Genomic DNA, 21259 nt, shown 5'->3' on the forward strand with positions numbered 1-21259 from the left:
CCCTGAGGGCTCCTAGACAACCAGATACCACAGGCTGGGCTGAAAAACCCCCTCCCCCTGAGTGCATGAATTTCGTGCACTGAGCCTCTAGTAAAAATATAATATCTATGTATTAACATGGATGTCTACAGTACATTGATATTGAAAATAAACTTTACAAAACTGTGAAATGGTAATTGGTATTTTAAAAACTAATTTTTTAAAAAAATATATTTTATTGATTTTTACAGAGAGGAAGAGAGAGGGATAGAGAGATAGAAACATTGATGAGAGAAACATCAATCAGCTGCCTCTTGCACACCCCCTACTGGGAATATGCCCGAAACCAAGGTACATGCCCTTGACCGGAATCAAACCTGGGACCTTTCAGTCCGCAGGCTGATGCTCTATCCACTGAGCCAAACCGGTTTCAGCTAAAAACAAATTTCAACATTTTCATATATCCATGAAAATTTGTACCTGGATTGCTAGAGTGTGGAAAATAAGCAAGCATTAATTTTTGAAAACAAAAACAACTTTATTTTTTTAAAATATATTTTATTGATTTTTTTACAGAGAGGAAGGGAGAGGATAGAAAGCTAGAAACATCGATGAGAGAGAAACATCAATCAGCTGCCTCCTGAACACCCCCCACTGGGGATGTGCCCGCAACCAAGACACATGCCCTTGACCGGAATTGAACCCAGGACCCTTCAGTCCACAAACCAATGCTCCATCCACTGAGCCAAACTGATTTTCGACTGAAACAACTTTAAAAAGTAACGTAATAAAGGAATCACAGGATTTTGTTTAAGCATGGTGTACTAAACAAATGTGTGTGTTTTTTTAATTGATTTTGGAGAGAAAGAAAGGGAGGGAGGGAAAGCCAGCCAGGGCACAAATGTGTTTTCTGGTGCTCATTTAAAACCCCAATCAAGGGATTGTAAGAAAACTGAAAAGGCAAAACTGACCAGGACAGAGTGGGAGCTGGAAATCAGATGGACAAATTGTCCATAAACTCAGGTCAGAGAAAGTGAGAAATGAAGCGACTGATTTTAAAGTGCCAGACCCTTGGAAGTCTCAGGAAGTGGAGACACACGTTACTAAGAAAGCAAGGTACATATGGCAATGAAAACAAGATTATCGATTGAAAATCTATATAAGCGGCAGTTGAAAAATTTATCCATCCATCCACCCATCAATCCATCCACCCATCCATTCATCCATCCATCCATCCATCCACCCACTTAGGCGCTAAGACTCCTGGGAAGCCTGGTGCAGCTGGGTGACTGCTTTTCCCCTCAACGTGGGCAGAAAATCACTCCAGAGGTTTACTCTCTGGAGAAGTTGATGGAAGAACTCTGGGAGCAGGGGAGCCTGCACAGCTGAGGACAGGGGCAAACAAGGACTGCTGAAAGCTGCATGGGACATGGTGATGCTGCCTTCCCTGGGAACTCTGGCTGCCTCACTTACTGAGCTGCACAACCCTGGGCCTGCCACTTAACCACTCTACACTGTAGTTAACTGTAGCATGAGGTTCACTTACTTTATTTTATTTTATTTTTATTTTTTAGTGGAAGTTTATTGGGAGAAGCCAGTCCTGGAAAAGGTGCAGCTGGGGTTCCAAAGGTAGGCCAGTGTCCATAAGCCACGTGGGCACAGGGGAGTATATCCCCTGCCATAGGAGCCAGGAGCCCAGTGCATCAGAGTGTGTGTGTGTGTGTGTGTGTGTGTGTGTGTGTGTGTGTGTGAGGTTCACTTATTAAACAAATATCTATTGCATACCTCTTATGTACCGGCAAACCACAGTATGTTTTGGAATAAGAGTAAAGCAGGCAGGGTCTCTGCCCCTTGAAGCCCGCATTCTAGTGCACCCCTGGCAGCACCAGCCTCAGAGGCGAAAGGAGTTAGTGCATATAAAGTACTTAGTACACTGCTTGGTTCAGCGTCTGACAGTCATGATGTTAACTATTAACCCGAATGTCCATCCTTCCTCAGCTTCCTGAAGGGAGAACACAATAAGTCCTTCCAGTACTCTCCCAGGAAAGACGAGGTTAGAACATGGCCGCAACAGTCAACCAGCATCTAACTCTTCCATGGTGACCTTGACTTTGAAATGGCCTTTCTATCCAACCTAACTCTTGACTGGCTTAGGAAGGGATTAGGTCACTGGCCGTTGTTCTAGACTTGACACAACCAAAAAGAAAAGGCTTTGGCAAGTCCTGGCACGAACCCGGGAAGTGTGATTCCCACGTAAATGTACGCCTCGCCCTACTGAAAAGTATCTCAGGGAGGTTTTCACTGAGCCTGGTCCTTGGTTGTTGCATCTGCAGGTGGGAAGGGGCAAAGAAAACACTGTGAGAAAACATTTTTGTCTTCAGATCCAGAATTGAATCAGCTCCCAAGGTGTGGTGCTGCAGAATGGTTTTCAGATTTATCAAACTGGGATAACCAAGTCAGGTTTCCTTGCTGGAGGGGAGAAACTAATGATGGCAGCTTTCACATCCTAGATCTCACTGAATCCTCAAAACAGCTTTGTAAGGTGAGGACATTCTTAGCCCCAATTTACAGACAGGGAAAGTAGAGAGCAGCTAGAAGACATACCTTGCCCAAGGTCATCTGGCGAGTAAGAGGTAGCACAGGGCCTGGAATCCAAATTTAGGGGTGGCTGTCTCAGCCATCTCCCCCAGAGTCTCTGCACTACTTTTTGTTATTTTGTTTAAAGTATTACATGTCTCCTTCCCTCCCCACCCCCCACTGACCCACTCCCATACCAGTCAGCAAGACCCCACAACCCCAATGTCTGTGTCCATTGGTTATGCTAGCATGCATGCACACAAGTCCTTTGGTTGATCTCTATCTCTGCCTACTTTCATCCAAGCCATTCCTTCATCTCCCATAATCCAGTGAATTCTGCCAAGACCCTCCCTTCACTGAGCTGTAGCTAAAGTGTGCAAACAATTCAACTCAGATAGTGACACTGTAATCTACACTCAGCCTAAAGATAGTGTCTTGACTTTAAAGAAACCCAAAAGAGTTTCTATTTCCATGGAAACCCGAGTTTGTTGAATGAAACACAGAACACTGAAATTCAACAGTTCTGTATTTCCCATAAATACATCACTCGGAGAGCTTTGCTGGGCGAAAGCAGCAACCAGAAAAACTCATCAGTAACAGACAACACAGACTGAGTACTGACGAGTAGATGACCTTCTCGAATCCCTATTACAATGCTGGGAATGCCGCTAAGATTAGGTAACTATTCCAGGGCTTCCTCTTCTAAGATATTTCTGTTAACCCCCTGATACAGCTGCCTCTAGATTTGAATGATCCACTTTGAAAACAGCATCAAGCACAATAGGAGATGTGTGGGTGCCGCAGAAACTTATTTTGGCCTTTTTTTTTTTTTTTTTCCACATTAACACTGGCCCTCCCTCCCAGCACTCTCCCCACCAGTCGGTCCATTAAAATGATTAACAAACACAATGTTTGTGAAGAAGAGGCAACCGCAGGGTAATCAAATGCATTGTTATTTTTTTTTAAGTCATTTCCCTAGCTCAGAGTACATAATGTCAAATTGGCAAAAATACCCTATCTTCTTGTGCTGCCCACAAACTGAGAAGAAAATTAAACACAGGATTGTTTGTTTCTTGTTTGCATTTCTCAGGGTGTGAAGCATTCCTTTTCAAACCTCAAAATCCCTACACTTTCCATAGTGCAATCATTTCACCTCCATTCTGACTGAAACCAAGGTACAGTGTTTTTCCCAGAAGGGCCACATTGTACTAATCTACAAATCTGAGGGACGAAGGCTGCTAAATTAAGAAAATAGTATCTTTGAGAATATGCTGTCTTGGTTCTCCTTTTGATTCTAATCCTTTTTGGGAAAGAGTTTACTAGGCCAGGAAATCAAGGAGAAAAGTCCAGCAACAGGTTTTTCCTACTGACTTGCCTTCTTTGCTAGGTCATTTACTTTTAAATGCTCTATTTATTTTCAAATGCATAGAGTATCAGAGTATTCTTCTTGTGGCCTTAAAAACAACCATACTAAAAGAAAAAAACAATCAGATTAAATAAAAGGCTAAATGCTTGGCCTGGCCAGGTAGCTCAGTTGGTTAGAGCATTATCCTGATATATCAAAGTTCCCAGTCAGATCCTCAGTCAGGTCACATAGTAGCAACAACCAATGAATGCATAAATAAGTGGAACAACAAATTGCTCGCTCTCTCTCAATCTCTCTCTCTCTCTTTCTCTCTCCCTCCCCCTTATTCTCTCTCTAAAGATCAATCAATCAAAATTTAAAAAGAAAAGCAATTGGTAATTAAAATGAGAGTTTTTAAAACAATGGTAAATGCTAGACCCTAATTTCTTTCAAGAGAAATACTACTACTACATATTTTGCTTTCAAAACATATCACTATGTACTATATTACATTAAAAATAAACAACCTGAAAAGAGGGTTTTTGTTGTTTGTTTTGGGGGGGTTATATTGTTGTTGCTTGTATCTTCTTAATATACAGGCTGAGGATACTGGAAAGTTGAATCTAACACACTGCTGTCAGAATAGTTCAAAAGTTTTTAAGATAATCCCATTAAGTCTGGAACTTATTTTTTAAATAGCTTCAAGAATGCATTGGGCCTAAATTGGGGGGGGGGGGGGGGGGGGGGAAACGGGGAGTTAAGAACATAACTTAAATGATCAAACCTAAAGGTTCACGAAAAGAGATTTTAATTACGTTTCTGAGAATCAACTTTTTAATGTCTGTGACTCATTTTCTGCTCTAAAAACTTCAATCCCCAATGTTTGGGTTTTAAAGGCAATGGATTTGGCTACAGAAAAGAGTGGACTCTTTCTCCATTTGGTTTTGGTTTGCCTTTTGGTTATTTTTGTTTGTGTTTTCAAGTTGGTTTTATTACAATGCCTTGGCCAGGCCGTTCTCTCACTTTTGTCCAACTGTTCTGAGAGGCCAGAGTTATGAAGGCCTTTATTTTTGGTCGCCTCCATAGAGCTTTTCAAAGAAGGAAAAGGATCGGATGGAGAAAGGAAAGGAAGGGAAAATAGTACCAAACTCGAAACCAGAGAGAAACGTTATGGACAAGCAGGGCTCCCGGGTGAATCGTTTACCCAGGCAGTTTTGCTCACTTCATTCTACAATGAATACTTAACTGGGCACCGGTCCCGAAGAGGCCACAGTGGAACACAAGCCACACACACAAGTAATCAGATAATAGCAGTCCACTGGGCAAATGGCATGGCCGAGTCACCGCGAGGCTTTAGTTGAGCTCAGAGGAAACAGGACGAACCTGGATGGGAACTAACAGCCCAGGGGACCATTCAGAGGGGCTCTGGGGTTGGAGAATGGGGAGGGCCCCGGAGGGGAAAAGAGGCATTTCAGACAGGAGAAACAGCCAGTGAAAATACACAGTGTGTGTTCAGAGACTTGAGAGAACATCCTGTTAACGTTTAAGGGAGGGTGGGGCCAGTCCCCAGAGATGATCCTGTAGCCTGGGAAGAGGTTGGTACATCAGGCTCAGGAGTGGGGTCCTGCTCCCTCAGCCTGAGGGGAACTGGCAGCAGGGAGGTGAGCAGAAGGGAGCTGGTGCGCCAAGTGGATGGCATCTAGCGGGGAAATTCCAGTGGGACTATGGGGAAGGTGAAAGGGAGAGGCAACAGTTTGAAAGTTACAGCAATAATTAAAAGCTACCCATAAGGATAGCTTGAAACAAGGCAGCCCAACTGGTAATAGGAGAGAGACAGACAGAGACTTAGGAATGGAAACTATTGAACTTCCTGGATGCCTGAGTGCCCAATTCAAAAAAAAATGAGGGAGGAATCAAGGGAAACCTAGGTTTGTAGCTTGGGAAGCGGGGAAAGAATGAGGAAATAATGTGGGGAAAACTATGAGAAGAGTCTGGGTGACAGGAGGTTCCTGACAAGAATGGGGATTGATGAGAACCGAAAGGGAAGACGGGCTTCCTGCTGACAGACTGTTCAAAAAGGAAAAGCACATTCTTCATTCATTCAACAAACACAGAGCATGACCATGTGCTGGGCAGGCCCTGGATTAGGACTTGGGGATACCTACTCCTGTCCTCATGAAGCTTAAGGTTCCCCAGGGAACACTGAGATAGTAACACCCCACCACATGCTGAGTGTCAAGTCCTGTGCTAAATACCAGGCTCTCAAGATCGCACCTATCCTCCTCATCCCTTTAAGACGTAGGTACTGTTCACATCCCCATTTCATGGAAGAACAGATAGGCGGAGAGAGGTTAAGCAACTGGCCCAGCTAGAAAGCAGCAGAGCCAGGACACAGACCCAAGAAATCTGGTGCTCCCGCCCACTTTCTTAACCTCTGCACAAGACCAGGCCTTCAGAGAGCTGAGGTTTCCAAGGAGATGCGAGTGGAGGCTGAGGGAACCCCTCTCACTCTCACGGTTATTCATCAGGAGGTATTTCACTTCAAAAACAATTTGGATGCTTCAAGTTATCTCTTATTCTCTCCTCAATAAAAGCTTCTCCCCCCCCCTACTCCTCAATAAAATAAAACAAAACAAAATAAAATAAAAGCAGCTCCTTCTATGTCCTGTGGAGACAGCTGCCCAGATCCAGGGCCCAGTTCTGGTGCAGCCCTCACAGAGACCTTGATGCAGCTTCCTCCATCTATTACACCCCTGCACGGCTCCATATTAATCCCCCAGCACTATTGGGTCTCCATCACACCTCCTGCCTACGAATGCCGTTTGTACTGGAAAAAAAAAAAAAATCTATAATTCCAAGGACGTTAATAATTAACTTCCATACCACAAAACTTGTCATGTCGGTTTGCTGAAATAAAGTCACCAGTAAGTATTTAATTCTTCTTGAAAGGGTGTCTTCTATTATTATTATTTTAGAAGTACAATTTAGTCATCAAAGGTTTACTCATCCTCATGTTTATAAATTATACAGGGCAGGAACTTAACTCTTCTGGACCTACCTGTTCTGGAGAGAGGGAGGGTCATAACCCTGTTGTCACACCAGGCACTTGCCTTGAAAGGAGATGATTTGTGGACGCGAAGTTCCTTACCTCTTTTAGAAATCTGAGGTGAACAGAGAGATTTCCCTTTATGATGCAATCAGAAGGCTCACCAAAGGAGGACTGGCTTTCTTCCTCCAAAAAACGATTGGGAAATTCACGTTTGTCTTTTTAAGTTGAGTTACAGAATCTTGTCTTGATTATATGACATAATAATAGTGGCTTTCCAATTCATCTGGGTAATATGGTGTGTGTTTGTATGTGTTGGTTTTGTTTTTTTTTTTGTTTGTTTTTTTTTTCATTGTGGTGGTTTTGTTAAAGGGCAAGAGCTACCATTACCTTACTTGGAAAAATGAAAACAAAGCAGAGAAAAACCGTAGGAACTGGCTACCTAAGTTGGAAACTTCCAGTCCTGACTTACATGTCTACATCCTGAGGGTGATGGCTGCCCATCAAGGGCTCATCCAAGTTCATTGGGGTTTAGGAACCTTGGCCTTCATGAAAAAGTGGATAATTTTTCCACATAACCCTGAAGTCCTAGCATCCCAAGTACTGTTTTGTCTTCACAGAGATGGGGAGTGGGGGGTAACAGGTGTTTCCTTTCTTGAGTCCTCCTTTTGAAAGGGGCAGTATCTTCAGAGTTAAAGTAACTGGCCTGCTCCTGTGGGGTGGGGTTGAACCCCACTAGGCCATGGGAGGGAGGGGCAGGATTTTCCTGTCAAAGTAAGGCCGCCCGCCCCTTTCGCCACCTTCAGGGCCCTTAGCCAAAGCCCAGTCAGAAGACGGAAGGCATCTTCCAGGGAGTCCGATTCTCTGGACTTAGGACCAGAGAATTTGGGGAGGGACGCATCCCAAGAATGCCCCTGAGGTCGGTAAGGAGTGGAAAAACCAGGGATAACACATACTCAGAGGACACCTCATAGGGACCATCATCTCGGGACTCAGACAGGTGACAACGGCTTAAAGCGGTAGGCAGCTAGAGCTCGGTGGAGGTGAGTGCACACCCTGCCCAGGGACGGGGCTCCGATGCTTTTCCAAGCCCCCCCCCCCCCTCTCTTCGCTCTTGTCTCCCCGGCCCACACCGGGCGGCCTGAGCGGCAGCGATTCCCAGCGAGGGTGTCGGGCGGAGCCCTAGGCAGCGCGCCTGAATCCAAGCTAAACACCTCGCAGGCGGACGTTCAGCAAGCGATATCCAACACCACACTCACGTTTATTTTAATTAAAAAAAAAAAAAGCACTCTTTGCCGACCAGATGAAGGCAAAAACATTTCCCGGCTGGAAAACTACTGATCGCAAACCAAGGGGGGACTCGGGGTGGGGAGGCAGAGCTGTAAGACTGAACTGACGATCGCCGTTTCCTCTTCTCTTCCCGGTGGAGAGGCGGCAGCCGCCAGCGCGGTGCGCCCTTTTGGAGACTGGGGTCCCCCCACCCCCCGCCCCGCAGCGCCCCACTTCCTGGCCAGCTCCCCCGCGGAGAGGTAGGCGCACCGCGTACCGCTCCGAGCCGGAGCCCGGGGAGCGAGTCGCCGTTTGACCTTCCTCTCGCCACTTCACCTCTTTGTGACTCAGGGTTCTCACCCATCAAGTGGGAAGGAGAGTGCGTGGCTTGTCCAGTGCTCAGATTCCCTGGCAAATCGTGAGCCTTCCTCGCTCCTTCAAATGTCAGAACCTGTACTCCTTACCCGGTTCCGGGCTCTTCACGCCCTTCCCAGGAGAGGGACACCCCCCTCCACCACCATCACCACTATAACCACCCCCACCACCCCGGTTCTCTCAGGCCCCCAGTCTTCCTTGCAAGGTGCTGGGCAGCACCCGCCTCCTCCCGACACCCCCCAGCCCCCCCTCCCCCACCCGGCAGGAGAGCCCACGAAGAGCCGTGCGAGGCCAGGCCAAGCTCCCTCCCGCACCCGCGCTCGGGGCCGGGGGGAGCCCGGCTCCCGCGTGCGTCCTGGAGGGACGGAACGCTGGATGGATGAGTCACGCGGATAATCGCGCTTTCAGGGCGCAGACAGCGGCCAGCGCGTAACCCACCCCCTCGACCCCACCCCACCCCCACCGGCCTTCTCAGCCGCAGGATTCGAACCCAGGGACTGCCCCTGGCCTCGCGGCGACCAGACCGGAGGCCGGACCGGCGCCCGGCACCCGGCAGAGCCCCACGCCAGGCCCTCCGCCGCCGGCGTCAGCGTGGCTCCCGCCCGCCAGCTGCCGGGCTGGCGTCACGGCCCGGCCGAGCCCCGCCCGCGCCCCTCCCTCCCTTCCCCCGCCCCCACGTGCGCCGAGTTTGTTTATCTAGCTGCCATGGCAACGCGCGGGGGGCCGCCGGAGGGCGGGGAGAGAATGGGAGGGGCGGGGCCTGCCGGCGCGCTGCCGCTCGCCGCCAGTAGGAGGCGGGGGGAAGGGCGGGAGAGCCCAAAGTTATAAGTAAGGAGTGCGCCGCGGCCGCCGGCAGTTCTCCTGCCCGACCGACCGGACGAGCGCCGCTGCGGGCGCGCCGCGGGGAGCAGAGGCGGTGGCGGGCGGCGGCGGCGGCCCCGGGAGCCGCCAAGTGCCCCTCCCCGCCCCTCCGGCCCCCCACCCACCCAGCCGCCGGCGGCCAGCGCCCATGGCCGCGCGCGCCTCGCGCAGCCCCCCGGACTCCGCGCCCCGCGCCGCCGCCCAGTCCGCAGCCCCGCGCCGCCGCGGCCAGGCTCACCTGGCGGCGCCGCCCGCCCGCCGCCCCGGCCCCAGCCCCAGCGCTCCCGGCGGCGGCCACAGCGACAGCGGCGGGGGACTCTGCTGAGCCGAAGACAGCAGCCCGGCCACCGGACCGACTTGACTCGCCTTGCTGATTTTTCCCATTTTTTTTTAAATAAGAGTTGACGACTTTTTGAGAACTTTTGTATACAAAGGAACTTTCAAAAAAAAAAAACAAAAAACAGGCAAATACCGTTTCAATTTCATCCAAAGAAGAAGAAGGATCTCGGGCCAATTTGGGGTTCTGGTGTTGACTTCGTTTCTAAGTCTTTTTTCCCCTCCCTCTTCGTTGACTTTGGGGTTCGGGTATCCCCCATTGCTTCGGCCACCCGAGGACCTTCTGGGCACCCCCCCACATTAATGAGGTAAGGTGCAGCGCAGGGCGAAGGGATGTTGGGGTGCGTGGTCGGGGGGGCGGGGGGGACACGCCGGAGTGACGATCGAAAAGAGTGGGGGCCCTGACTTTTTGCTGCCTCTGTGCGCGCCCCGCCCGGCCCACAGGCAGCCACCTGGCGAGTCTGACATGGCTGTCAGCGACGCGCTGCTCCCGTCCTTCTCCACGTTCGCGGCCGGCCCGGCGGGAAGGGAGAAGACACTGCGTCCGGCAGGTGCCCCGAATAACGTGAGTGTTGCCCTTGACCATGGGGGTAAGCCAGGGCTGGAGGTGGGGGGGGGGGGGGTCTGTGAGTAGGGTGGGGACGGGCGGAGCCCTGGGTCACCGAGGACCAACCACCCCGGGGTCCGGGGCGGCGGGAACCCTGCCCGGGCTCCCGCAGCCTCCTTCCCGGGACGGCGCCCGAGCCCTCGGCTCGGCCGGACGCGCGTGTGGTCTGGACGCGGCGGGGCCGCGGGAGGCGCACCCCGGGGTGCAGGCGGCAGGGCAGGCGCGCGGGCCACCGGGCGGGAGGAGGTGGCTGTGTCCGCAGACGCAGACCGGGCCCGGGAGCTGCTGGGCGCGTAGGCGGCCCCGTGGCCAGGACACACCGGGAGAGCCTGGCTGTCCCAATTTCTGGGGCGGCGGGAGCGTCCCGGGGATCTGGCGGGGGAGGGACTCGGGCTGGCGAGCCCAGGCGCTGGCTCACACGCCATAGGGCAGACACCACCTCTCATCCCCTCCGTATGGACGCCCCGCGCCTCTCCTCGGACCCGGGTGCGGGTGGAGATGGCAGCCCCGGCGCGGGAGCTCCTCCCGGGCGCTGCCTGCCTGGTGGCTGCTGGCTCCCCGTGCCCGGGCGCCCTAGGCGCGCCGCCGGGGCTGCCCGCAGGTCGGGTGGCGGCCGCTGGAGCCCGGCGCTGACGGCCCCTCTCCCGCCCTGTCCCCGCAGCGCTGGCGGGAGGAGCTCTCCCACATGAAGCGGCTTCCTCCTCTGCTTCCCGGCCGCCAGTACGACCTGGCCGCCGCGGCGACCGTGGCCACCGACCTGGACAGCGGCGGAGTGGGCTCGGCTTGCGGCGGCGGCGGCAGCAACCCGGCGCTCCTTCCCCCCCGGAGAGAGACGGAGGAGTTCAACGATCTCCTAGACCTGGACTTTATCCTCTCCAACTCGCTGTCCCATCAGGAGTCCGTGGCCGCCACCGTGTCCTCGTCCACCTCGGCCTCCTCGTCGTCCTCCCCGTCGAGCAGCGGCCCGGCCAGCGCGCCCTCCACCTGCAGCTTCAGCTACCCGATCCGGCCCGAGGGGGGCCCGGGCGTGGCGCCCGGCGGCGGCCCCGGCGGCGGCGGCCTCCTCTACGGCCGCGAGTCCGCGCCCCCTCCTCCTCCCACGGCTCCTTTCAACCTGGCGGACATCAACGACGTGAGCCCCTCGGGCGGCTTCGTGGCCGAGCTCCTGCGGCCCGAGTTGGACCCGGTGTACATCCCGCCGCAGCAGCCGCCTCCGCCGCCGCCAGGGGGCGGGCTGATGGGCAAGTTCGTGCTGAAGGCGGCCCTGAGCGCCCCCGGCAGCGAGTACGGCAGCCCGTCCGGGGTCATCAGCGTGGGCAAAGGCAGCCCGAACGGCAGCCACCCGGTGGTGGTGGCGGCGCCCTACAGCGGCGGGCCGCCGCGCATGTGCCCCAAGATTAAGCAGGAGGCCGTCTCCTCGTGCACGGTCGGCCACTTGGGCACGGGACCTCCGCTCAGCAACGGCCACCGGCCGCCCACGGGGCACCACGACTTCCCCCTGGGGCGCCAGCTCCCCAACAGGACTACCCCGACCCTGGGGGCCGAGGAACTGCTGGGCAGCAGGGACTGCCATCCTGCCCTGCCGCTGCCCCCGGGCTTCCACCCCCACCCGGGGCCCAACTACCCACCCTTCCTGCCGGACCAGATGCAGCCGCAGGTCCCAATCCATCATTACCCAGGTCAGTTCTTGGGCGGGGCGGGGGGGGGGGGGGGGGGGTTCTTGTTGGGGCTGTGGGGGAGCAATGCGTGTGCCAGGGCCCACGGGATGAGGCTGACCATCCCCTCCCCCCCTCCCTTCTTTACCCCTAGATCTCATGCCACCCGGGTCCTGCATGCCAGAGGAGCCCAAACCTAAGAGGGGGAGAAGGTCATGGCCCCGGAAAAGGACCGCCACTCACACTTGTGATTATGCGGATTGCGGCAAAACCTACACGAAGAGTTCTCATCTCAAAGCACACCTGCGAACCCACACAGGTAGGGGGGGCAGACGTGGTGGGAAGGAGTGAGGGGGGGGGCGGTTTACAGTCTATCGCCTCCATTTCCTGGATCCCGGGAGAGCAGCAAACCCGGGCGGGCGCCTGCTTTTTTGCCCAGGAGCCTTTTGCTTGATGGATGGTATCAGTGCTTGAATGTGCGGTTTTGTCAGGCCTTTGGAAGGCGGGGAGATTCCAGGCTGAGCATGGGCTTCTCCTCGCAAAATATTGCCCTTGTAATCAAGAAATTATACTTTGCAGTGGATGGGATTTCTTTTAATCCTTTTTTTTTCTTTTTTTTACTTTCTAGACAATTCTTATTAGCTGTTCCCTTTTTAGATTCACCCTATTTTTAGTTCTAGTCTTAATAATGGGGTTTTATTTACATTTCACGATCGTAATGGTTCCGATGGCTAGCACCCTGGTTTAGGAGGAACTTCCAGGTCAGCGTCACGTAGGTACACAAGGTCATGGAGTTGTACTTATTCAGGAAAATAACAGAAATGAGGGTACAGAAAAAGTAGCCTCCTGTGGCTTTTCAGAACAATGTAGTGGGATGAGGCTATTATAACTTGGCTTGGGCGAGGAGAGACACACTAGCAGACATAACTTTCAGATTCATTTCTACCACTGTGATATCTTGACTGGAAAAGAATGAAAATGGTAGCCCTCTAGAAGTGTAGGTTTAGGTGGATTTGTGTGTTTTCACTGCTCAACTATCTAGCTAATGCCTCCTTAAATTTAAAAAAAAAAAAAAAAAAAAAAAAAAAAAAAAAGCAAAAAGAATATACATAACGCATTCTTATAATCTGAACATTAATATGGTGTTCAGTGGTATAAAGACATTCCTGGGTCCTGTCATAGTGGGGTACATGGGGCGTTGGTTTTAATATTTGGGCTCCAATTTTTCAAATGGCCAATTCTTGGTCGTCATTGTTTTTATTGCATCTCTGTTTTTATTACTGAGATCAAATTCGATCTGCTTTCTGTTTCAGTGGACTTATCCTGGATTGCTATGTCTTCTTGGATAATTGACCCCCTTATCATTATACAACACCCCTCTTTATCCCTGATAATTACCCTTGTTCTGAAGTCTGCTTTCTCTGAAATTACTATAGCTACTCCAGCTTTCTTTTAACTAGTGTTAGCATGGTATATGTTTCTTCAACCCTGTCGTTTTTGTTGTTCTTGTTTGTTTGTTTTTAGAAATCTCATTTTTAAAATTAAATTTATCGGTGTGACATTGGTTAATACAATGGCATAGGTTTCAGGTGTGCCCATCATCTGCCTGTTTTTCATCCTTTAGCAATGGCTTTAACGGCTTTTATTTATTTCCTGTTACAGGTGAGAAACCTTACCACTGTGACTGGGAAGGCTGTGGGTGGAAGTTTGCCCGCTCAGATGAACTGACCAGGCACTACCGAAAACACACTGGGCACCGCCCCTTCCAGTGCCAGAAGTGCGACCGGGCATTCTCTAGGTCGGACCACCTCGCCTTACACATGAAGAGGCACTTTTAAATCCCCAAACAGTGGACGGGACCCATACTGCCAAAAGAGAATTCAGTATTTTTTTTTCCCTTTACGCGGTCTTCCCAATTGAGGGGAGGAGCCCAGCTGGAAAGCACTACAATCATGGTCAAGTTCCCAGCAAGTCAACTTGTGAATGGATAATCAGGAGAGACGGGGAGGAAGCCCAAAGACAAATCAATGAACAGATGGGGTCTGTGACTGGATCTTCTATCATTCCAATTCTAAACCCGACTTGAATATTCTTGGACTTACAAAACGCCAAGGGGGTGACTGGAAGCTGTGGATATCAGGGTATAAATTAGATCCGTGAGTTGGGAGGGGGGGTGGGGGAGGGAAGACCAGTATTCCCTTGAATTGTGTTCCGATGCAATATACATATAAAGATCACCTTGTATTCTCTTTGCCTTCTAAAAAAGCCATTATTATGATATTACAAGAAGAGGAAGAAATTCAGGTACAGAAAATGTGTTTAAATAGCCTAAACGATGGTGCTTGGTGAGTCTTGGTTCTAAAGGTACCAAATGAGGAAGCCAAAGTTCTCAAACTGCTGCATACTCTGACAAGGAAAATCTATTTTTGTCTTCCGATCTATATGTATGACCTAAGTCAGGTAAATACACCTGGTTTACTTTTAACATTTTTATGCAGACAGTCTGTTATGCACTGTGGTTTCAGATGTGCAATAATTTGTACAATGGTTTATTCCCAAGTATGCCTTAAGCAGAACAAATGTGTTTTTCTATATAGTTCCTTGCCTTAATAAATATGTAATATAAATTTAAGCAAACTTCTATTTTGTATATTTGTAAACTACAAAGTAAAAATGAACATTTTGTGGAGTTTGTATTTTGCATACTCAAGGTGAGAATTAAGTTTTAAATAAACCTATAATATTTTATCTGAACACTTGCTTTTTGTTTTGTTTTCCTCCCTGAAAAGGGAGGTAACAGAAATGTCGATTTAAACACGGTTGGGTAGGACATGAGAAAAAGCACACTAAAAAGCCAAATTTTATCTCAGCAACCGATTTAAAAGAAGACTTTAAAAGACGACTTTGCTTGTCAATCAATGCAATCCATGGGGTAGGGCTGAAAGTGCTGAGCTTAATGGAGCTCCCAGAACTAAATTGACCCATTTCAGGTTGCTTTTCCCAATGTACGTAAAAGTACGTGGAAGCAGTTCCCTTACCTGAGTGTGAATTTCCCGGGAAAAAGAGCCCAATCAATCATTCTTCAATTTACTCGGTTTAATATGAAAGTATCCACAATATAAACACACATTCCAGGTTCACATTTTAGGAGATCCTTATGGTTTTTCTTTAAAATGAAATGAGAATATAAAAATCTGTCTCCTAGAGGCCTGGCCTTGCAGTCAGAACAATTTGTAACAAAAGAAACTTCCCCCAGCAGAGAACCCTAAGAACATAGTTCCACAGTGCCCTCCTGAGGATTGAATGCCTCATGGATGCTTAGTGTGTGTCACAGATAGTACTTCTAGCTATAACCCTAAAGAAGCCGGCATCAACGTTTGCAGCGGATTGTTTTAAAACAGCATCAGTCCTCTGAAGATAGCTAGCCCTTTTATTTGAACAGACCGAAACCAGAGAATTCACAAATTTTTCAAAGTCACAAAACTAAATGTAAAGTAAAAGTAAATTTTTAAGAAGTGCTTTTGTAAAAGCTTATTTCTGGAGTGATTAAAGCTTTAAAACTGCTCTGAGACTGTTTGGAGGTAGGTCCCTATGAGTTTAAAGTTCGTTTGTGGCGGTCACCGAAAAAGGAAAAAGCATTGGTGACCTGTGGTGACACTATATATTTGTAAGGGTGATGTGGGTGACTGATTCACATCAAGTGGATGGAAGCTGACTGGCATTTTCTTTCGACGGCTTATTCACCACCCACGATATCCAGTGTGTGCACTGTGGGTGCATTTTATAAAGGGAATCAAAAATAGCAATTCATAAGAGACTCGTGGTGGACAAACACAAAGTATTTCCCTTGGCTTTTTAAGAGTCCGGCATAACAGAGGAACATGGCATGTGTCTTAGCTTAAAAGAAAACAGGTGCACCAACAGGATGGAATTTTATGTGGCCAAGAACATATTCAAGGCATACTTAATGACATGGAAAAATGCTCATGGTATGTTAAGTGGAAAAAGCAGGATATAAGACTATAAACAGTATGATTCCAATTGGATAAGTTTAAATGCATGTGCCTTGAAGGAGAGAGAGAAATAATACAATAGAAAAGAGTTGCCCTAGCTGGTTTGACTCAGTGGCTGGAGTGTCAGCCTCCATACTGAAGGGGTCTCAGGTTTGATACTGGTCCAGGGCTCACCATGTGGGTCATACAAGAGGTGGCCAATTCCTATCTCTCTTCCTCTCTAAAACCAGTAAACATATCCTTGGGTGAGGATTAAATTTAAAAATATAAATAGATACATAGATAGATACTAGTTTTCTCAGTTTAAACTTTCTGTAGTTTTCAAATATCCTAAAATAAGTATCTATTTTAAATGGAGAAACTTTTTTTTAAAAGAATGCAGGTCCAAGGATTCAGGCTTTAATTTTAAAAGCAATTCAAGCTATTTCAACAAGAAGCCTGCCTTCGAGCACGCTTTTCTTCGTATCACATTGTGATCATTGCACTTGAAATCGGCCTTTCTCTTAAACAAAGCCTCCACACACGGTGGATGGCTGAAAAGTGTTTATTGGGTGGTTGTTAGCATCTTCCTATTTGCTAAGTGCCTCTTATCTCAAGTAGAAGAGACATTCATAAAATATCAAATAGAAGCATGACGCAGATCATGAGATTTCCCACCTTACGTCAAAGATGCCATAATTTCGGTGCCTTCATTTGGTTTGGTTTCATTTATTAGATCTAAATGGAATTGATGCTTTATTAGTGATTTTGCTAGCATCAATTTAATGTCAGCCAAACATTATCACCTGTCAAATTAATGTTGTCAATTGTAATTCTACTGGTTTTATCATTATAATTATATTTCTTGTAATCTTATATTGATAGTTCAATAAAATTCATGAGCATAAGAAAATATCAAGACATTTTAAATATACTCAAATTTTTCTGATATCTTAGGGAGATAGCACTTGCATTGACTTTATCTAACCTGAAAAAGAGCTTAAATATTTAAAATGAAGGAAGAAGAGCCGCAGCCAGGTAGCTCAGTTGGTTAGAGCATCATCCCGATAAACCAAGGTTGCCATTTTGATTCCAGGTCAAGACACATACAAGAATCAACTAATGAATGCACAAATAAATGGAACTACAAACCAATGTCTCTCTCTCTCTCTCTCTCTCTCTCTCTCTCTCTCTCTCTCTTTCTCTCTCTCCCCCTGCCTCCTTCTCTAAATCAATATTTTTTTAATTTTTAAATAAGTGAGGAAGATTTTTCAAAAATGTCATATGGCAAAACTATTTGACATGCACAGATAGCTACAACTATTTAGTGTCTTGTCAGTCCTGAGCTCCTGGGTATACTGTCGTTACTGCATTACAGAGCCGCTCATACTGTATACTAAAGAGTATCTAATATTTTCGATGGCCACTTATCACATTTTCCTTATACGCTTTAATTTCATATGTCCTCCATTTTACCTTGTGCACACAAAGAAAATAATGTTTCCTACGCACCAACACATTTTCAGTCTTTCTCTTTTCCAGCAAAATATTTTTTTCTACCTAAAAAAATGCTTGACTCTTACATCCCTGTTATGGTTGGGTAACACAGGGACTGTCACCATCTCACGTCGGGGAATCATTCCTTTCAAAAACTGTCCCACATTACAAGATCTGTATATTAAATAACCATTGTCACCCCAAGAAATGTCATAAAAAGAAAAATTGTTCCAATTTTCAGAAACATGCAATGTTATTTTACATGTGGAGATTGACAATTTTTACATAGAATGTCTTTACATATTAGAAAGCCATGGTGAGGGAGTCCTTATGCTATGAAAGCAAGTCCCCAGAGACAATATTAAAACAGGCAGTGATGTTACCTGTTGTGCTTGGAGATATGGGAGGATCTTCATTTAGCAGCCATGTCAGCCACCTGTTCTGTCATATGTCTGGCTTCTGACGCTTCATCTCAGCACAACACTGCACATCCACAAGTGAATTTACAGTCTCTATTCTCTCTCTTCCTACTCCTTCCCCCTTCTCTCTCTCTCATATACCCATAGTCATCCAGTCCTACACAAACCTGTTTTTAAATTTTATGTAATATTTTTACCATCTTATTTATTATGTATTTTACTTTATGTAGTTATTTTTATTTCCTCATGATTTTTAACACCTTTTAGAGGCTCTTGCAGAGTGACATGCTTTTCTAGTCTAACTCAATCTATGTCCACTTCCTAAAGTTTATGAAATACTCCTTGTTCACGTGCAAAGTCGTTCAATAATATTTCATGTAAAACCACCAAGCACTCTACATACTGAATGCTGTGGAAAACAGATCTACCTGTGGACACGCCAAGGACCTGCTGTTACAGTGGGTAGGACCCTTTTCCCTTCTTCACATTACGTGAAACCAAAATGAAAGTTGAAAGCAAACACATTTTGGAAGCTTTTGCCTTGAGTAGGAGAGAAGTGTAAATCCTTGAATCCTTTTGAAGTGCCTAGAGCTTCAATGCCCTGGTCCCAGTCAAAACACAGGGAAAACCAACTGCTAAAATAGCGTAAACCCAGAAATCTTTCTTTCAGGCTGATATCAGGGCTGCCATAGCCAGAAATAAAAATAACTACACAAATAAAATCCATAATAAATAAGATGGTAAAATAATACATAAAATCTAAAAACAGAGATAGGAGGGCCTGTGGGGTAGTAGCATCAACCCAGCTGCTTCTCTGGTCTCACGCATGTTGAGAGTTTATCTTTTTTTATTGTTTTCCATGATGTCACAGATATAATCACTTTTTCAAGTCGCTTCGGTCTTCTGGTATCCCGGATGAGTCAGCATGTTACAACCAGCCCTCCCAAGTGTCTTTCTCCACTTGCTCTTAAAGGGAAAGAGGGAAATAAATAGAAATCTAACTTAACAACAACTACAAAAAGTAAATGCACATTCCAGGACCCAGGATCTGTTAGTTTGAAAGCATCCACATTCACTGAACCGAACATTTTTCACTAATGCGACACAATGATTATGATACCCAAGACTGTGAGAACCAGATGCCATCATTTTATGTGTCTCTTCATGTCTATGTTGCATGTTATCATCTAATCTGAGTAAGAGACCAGAGAAGTAGCTATTTATTGAGAGAGAGAGAGAGAGAGAGAGCGCCTCAGGTAGAGGTTTGACAATCTAAAATCAATTAGGACAAACCATCAAATCTGTCCAGTCCAGGGCATCTGGGGCTAGGAGGTTGAGTGGGGTTATACTATGTATCTTACCGATGATATTTGACCCTATAGTACAATAATTGGCACTGAATCAACCTATTACTGAATGGCTGCCAGATCGCCATGACACCAAGCCAATGTATTCAGATGCCATATTCACATGCTCGCTTAAAAGTTAAAGTGGGTAAATAACTTCACAGAAAAATTGCAGGAGACCTAGACACACTGAAAGCCAAGGAGATACGTGAATCACTGCAAACCACAAAGCAGAGCCTCTCAGACATGACAAATGGACATCCCTGGTCAGAACCGAGTCACTTACTTGTACTCAACTCTGTGAGGTCTGTGAAGCACCTACTATCTCCATCACCTCAATGAATCCTCACAACAAAAGGTTCGAGTGGCCCTAGCCGGTTTAGCTCAGTGGATAGAGCATCAGCCTGCGGACTGAAGGGTCCTGGATTCAATTCTGGTCAATGGCACATACCTGGGTTGTGGGCTCGATCCCCAGTAGGGCATGGAGGAGGCAGCAGATAGAAAATTCTCATCATTGATATTTCTATCTCTCCTTCTCCCTCTCTGAAATCAAAATACATATATATATCAAAAAACATATATATATATATTAAAACACACACACACACACACATTTATATATATATTTGATGTGCAATCAAACTGGTGACCTCTCAGTGCATGGGACCATGCGCAACCAACTGGCCAGGGCTCTTCTAACACTGTTGTCTTCAGTGTGCTGGGTAGGTAGGCCTACAGGCTAAACGAACACACCCCAATGCAAAAGGATTTGCTAATATCCAGGTTTTTTCAGGAAACCTGTTTAAGACCCAGACTTTCTGTTTCCCACTGAGAGTGCTCTGTCCCTTGTCAAGGCAGACTGACCCGGAATCCCAGGTTTCATTCAGCGACTTCTTGAGCTGGTCGCTGTGTCATGCACTGGTCTACACTTTCAGTTTGATGGGGAAGAAAAAGCTCCTGTTTCTGTCCTGCTTCTGGCTGAGCACACAGTTCTCCAGGTCAATCAAACAGATCAGGTCAAGCCCCGCCCCTACTTCCCCATCGTCCCCAGCGCACAGTGAATGAATGGATTTAACCTCCTCCAGTTGTGGCCTCCAGATATTTGCCCTGTATCTTCTGCTTAAATATCCAACCATTCCTTAAATGGATGGGCTGTGCTAAAGGAGATTATATATATATATATATTGATAGGGAGGAAGAGAGAGAGATAGAGAGCTAGAAACATCAATGAGAGAGAATCATCCATCAGCTGCCTCTTGCACACACCTTACTGGGGATGTGCTTGCAACCAAGGTACATGCCCTTGACCCGAATCAAACCCGGGATCCTTCAGTCCACAGGCCGATGCTCTATCCATTGAGCCAAACCGGTTTCAGCGCTGAAGTTCTCTTGACTCCCTTACACACCTTGCCTGTTTCAGCCTTTGAGTTTTTGCTTGCAGGTGTTGGTCTCTGCTGCTTCTGGAAAGATCCATATTCTCCTGACAAGCTTCTATATAGCCTTCAAAATCTGGCTCTTAAAAAGCCCCTTCCATTCCCCTTGATCTAAATCTCTTTTAAATCCTTAGCCTTAGATATTACAAGATTTTACGGATCTGGCTCCTCAAAAAAAAAAAAAAAAAAAAAATTGAACTGGGGGGAGGGGTAAGGGAAGGAGGGCAGGGAGCTTTCTTTTTTTGCCCTTGAATTCCCATAGTTAATGGATTTAATTGAATAAATAAAACATTTATTTAGTCCCAAATCCTGGCATCTCTTTCAGGTGATTCCCTGCGTTGATTCTGGGAAGAACCTTGTTCATTTGGGTTTATTTTCTTTTCTATTTTGGGGGAGGCAACTACGTTTCTGTTAACTCACAGCGAGCAGTTAGGGAGCCTCTGGGCATGGCCTTCAGGAAGCCAGAATTTGGAAAAAGGAAATATTTTATCCTTCTTCTTGGGAAACCATGTGCCTTCTTTC

At 47.6% G+C, this 21259-nt stretch overlaps 1 protein-coding gene across 1 annotated transcript; it reads left to right on the top strand.

Moving 5' to 3' along the window:
* Positions 1-9441: 9441 nt before the first annotated feature.
* Positions 9442-14804, top strand: KLF4 (KLF transcription factor 4). Its single transcript, XM_084898673.1, has 5 exons — positions 9442-10096; positions 10233-10353; positions 11057-12074; positions 12205-12369; positions 13713-14804. Exons 1-5 carry the CDS (start codon positions 10092-10094, stop codon positions 13886-13888), a joined length of 1485 nt encoding a protein of 494 aa, XP_084754799.1. The 5' UTR covers positions 9442-10091; the 3' UTR covers positions 13889-14804.
* The last annotated feature ends 6455 nt before the right edge of the window (positions 14805-21259 follow it).

The sequence above is a fragment of the Pipistrellus hanaki genome, assembly GCF_964339955.1.
Source record: "Pipistrellus hanaki genome assembly, chromosome: 11".
Classification (NCBI taxonomy): Eukaryota; Metazoa; Chordata; class Mammalia; order Chiroptera; family Vespertilionidae; genus Pipistrellus; species Pipistrellus hanaki.